Source organism: Priapulus caudatus, unplaced genomic scaffold (genome assembly GCF_000485595.1).
Source record: "Priapulus caudatus unplaced genomic scaffold, Priapulus_caudatus-5.0.1 Scaffold774, whole genome shotgun sequence".
Lineage (NCBI taxonomy): Eukaryota > Metazoa > Priapulida > Priapulimorpha > Priapulimorphida > Priapulidae > Priapulus > Priapulus caudatus.
In genome coordinates this window covers 244,227-245,811 of record NW_014577835.1, presented here as the reverse complement: position 1 = coordinate 245,811, position 1,585 = coordinate 244,227, and the positions used below count along the sequence as shown (strand labels likewise).

Below are 1,585 nucleotides of genomic sequence, written 5' to 3'. Positions count from 1 at the left end.
ACATGTTTGAGTCGGCCCCTTTTTCCCTTTTTGGCGGGTCAGTCGGGTGAGGGCAAACAAACAATATTTTTATTATGACCATAAGCCCGGCGCACACGTGGCAATTTTAATCGCCATGTGTGCGCCTCGTATTGTCAAAAAGACACGGGCGTTCCTGCCACATTTCTGGTCATCCTCCTGCTTTTTTTCCAACACCAAGGGCGCTGCCATATTTGATCACGTGCTTCAAATCATGCGTTTGATTAGTTAATCCAAAAACTGTTGCCTGCACACGCGACGATTGTTCAGCGACTCGGCAACAAATATCAAACATGTTTGATATTCCAGCGACGAGTTTCTGGCGTCAAAATCGCCATCGCCATGCAGCGCACACGTGGCAATCTCTCTGCGATTCTGTCGCCGGCAACACAATCGCCAGTACTAGCGATAAAAATCGGCACGTGTGCGCCGGGCTTTACCTTCTGCTGTATCTTCTTCTGGAGTTCCTCCATGTTAGCCTGCTGGGCTGCACTCAGTGCGGACAGCCTCTGCTCACGGTCCCTGTAGCAACACACAGCGAAGCATCAACGTCACGCCATGACGATGGATCAACGCGTCATGACGCGGCTCGTCATGTCATGACGCGGTTCGTCAGGTCATGACGCGGCTCGTCATGTCATGACACGGCTCGTCATGTCATGACGCGGCTCGTCATGTCATGACGCGGCTCGTCATGTCATGATGCGGCTCATCATGCCATGACGCGGCTCATCATGCCATGACGCAGTGCATCATGCTAGCGCATCATGCTAGCGCATCATGCTATGATGCAGCGCATCATGCTATGACGTCGCTCATCATGCCGTGACCCGGCTCATCATGCCATGATACGGCTCATCATGCCATGATACGGCTCATCATGCCATGATACGGCTCATCATGCCATGATGCCACGGCATAGGTCATCTGATCATGTAACGATGGCTCGCAGCACAGTATAGCACAGCATGTCACGTCACATCTTCAACACGCACTCAACTTTACACACAAACCACGAGCATTTCTGTTAATGTTAACGATAACGCACGCGCCTCCCTCGCCCACGCGCGCCGTGGCATCCCTCCACCAACCACCTCCCCCTGCTGCCGCAGCCTACCTAGCCTTCTCCCTCGCCGCGCCGTGGCATCCCTCCACCAACCACCTCCCCCTGCCGCCGCAGCCTACCTAGCCTTCTCCCTCGCCGCGTCCTGTCTCTCCTTCTCCTTCTCCTGCTGCTGCTGCTCAATCTTAGCATGCCTCAGCTTCCTTCTCTCCTGCATCTCGTGCAGGCGTGCCGTCCTCTCCGCCTCTATCATACGCCTCCTCTCCTGAAACGACAGACGACAGGCCGCTGATGTGGGAGCGGGTGTATTCAGAGCAGCGCTACAGACACTTACTACAGCCTGTAGCGTTTAATTCTGCTAAGTCTGTTTAGCGTTTTATTTCACCCCGTCTTTCGGCTTTTTTTGCCAAAAATTCTCACAACACGACCTGGCATTTTTTAAGCAAAAATTGGACTCCTGACTTTTTTCGTCAAATTTCAGGTTAATGGCTACAAGCAGCGTTA

The 1,585-nt window shown here is 53.1% G+C and overlaps 1 protein-coding gene across 1 annotated transcript in view; it reads right to left on the bottom strand.

The window, feature by feature from the left end:
• LOC106813444 (S phase cyclin A-associated protein in the endoplasmic reticulum-like) overlaps nucleotides 1-1,346 on the bottom strand; it is a gene marked incomplete at both ends in the record, with an annotated part of 8,344 nt that extends 6,998 nt beyond the window's left edge. Inside the window, 2 exon segments of the mRNA XM_014817574.1 lie at nucleotides 459-540; nucleotides 1,204-1,346. Of these exon segments, the coding sequence (XP_014673060.1) occupies nucleotides 459-540; nucleotides 1,204-1,346 (225 nt within the window).
• Nucleotides 1,347-1,585: the final 239 nt, after the last annotated feature.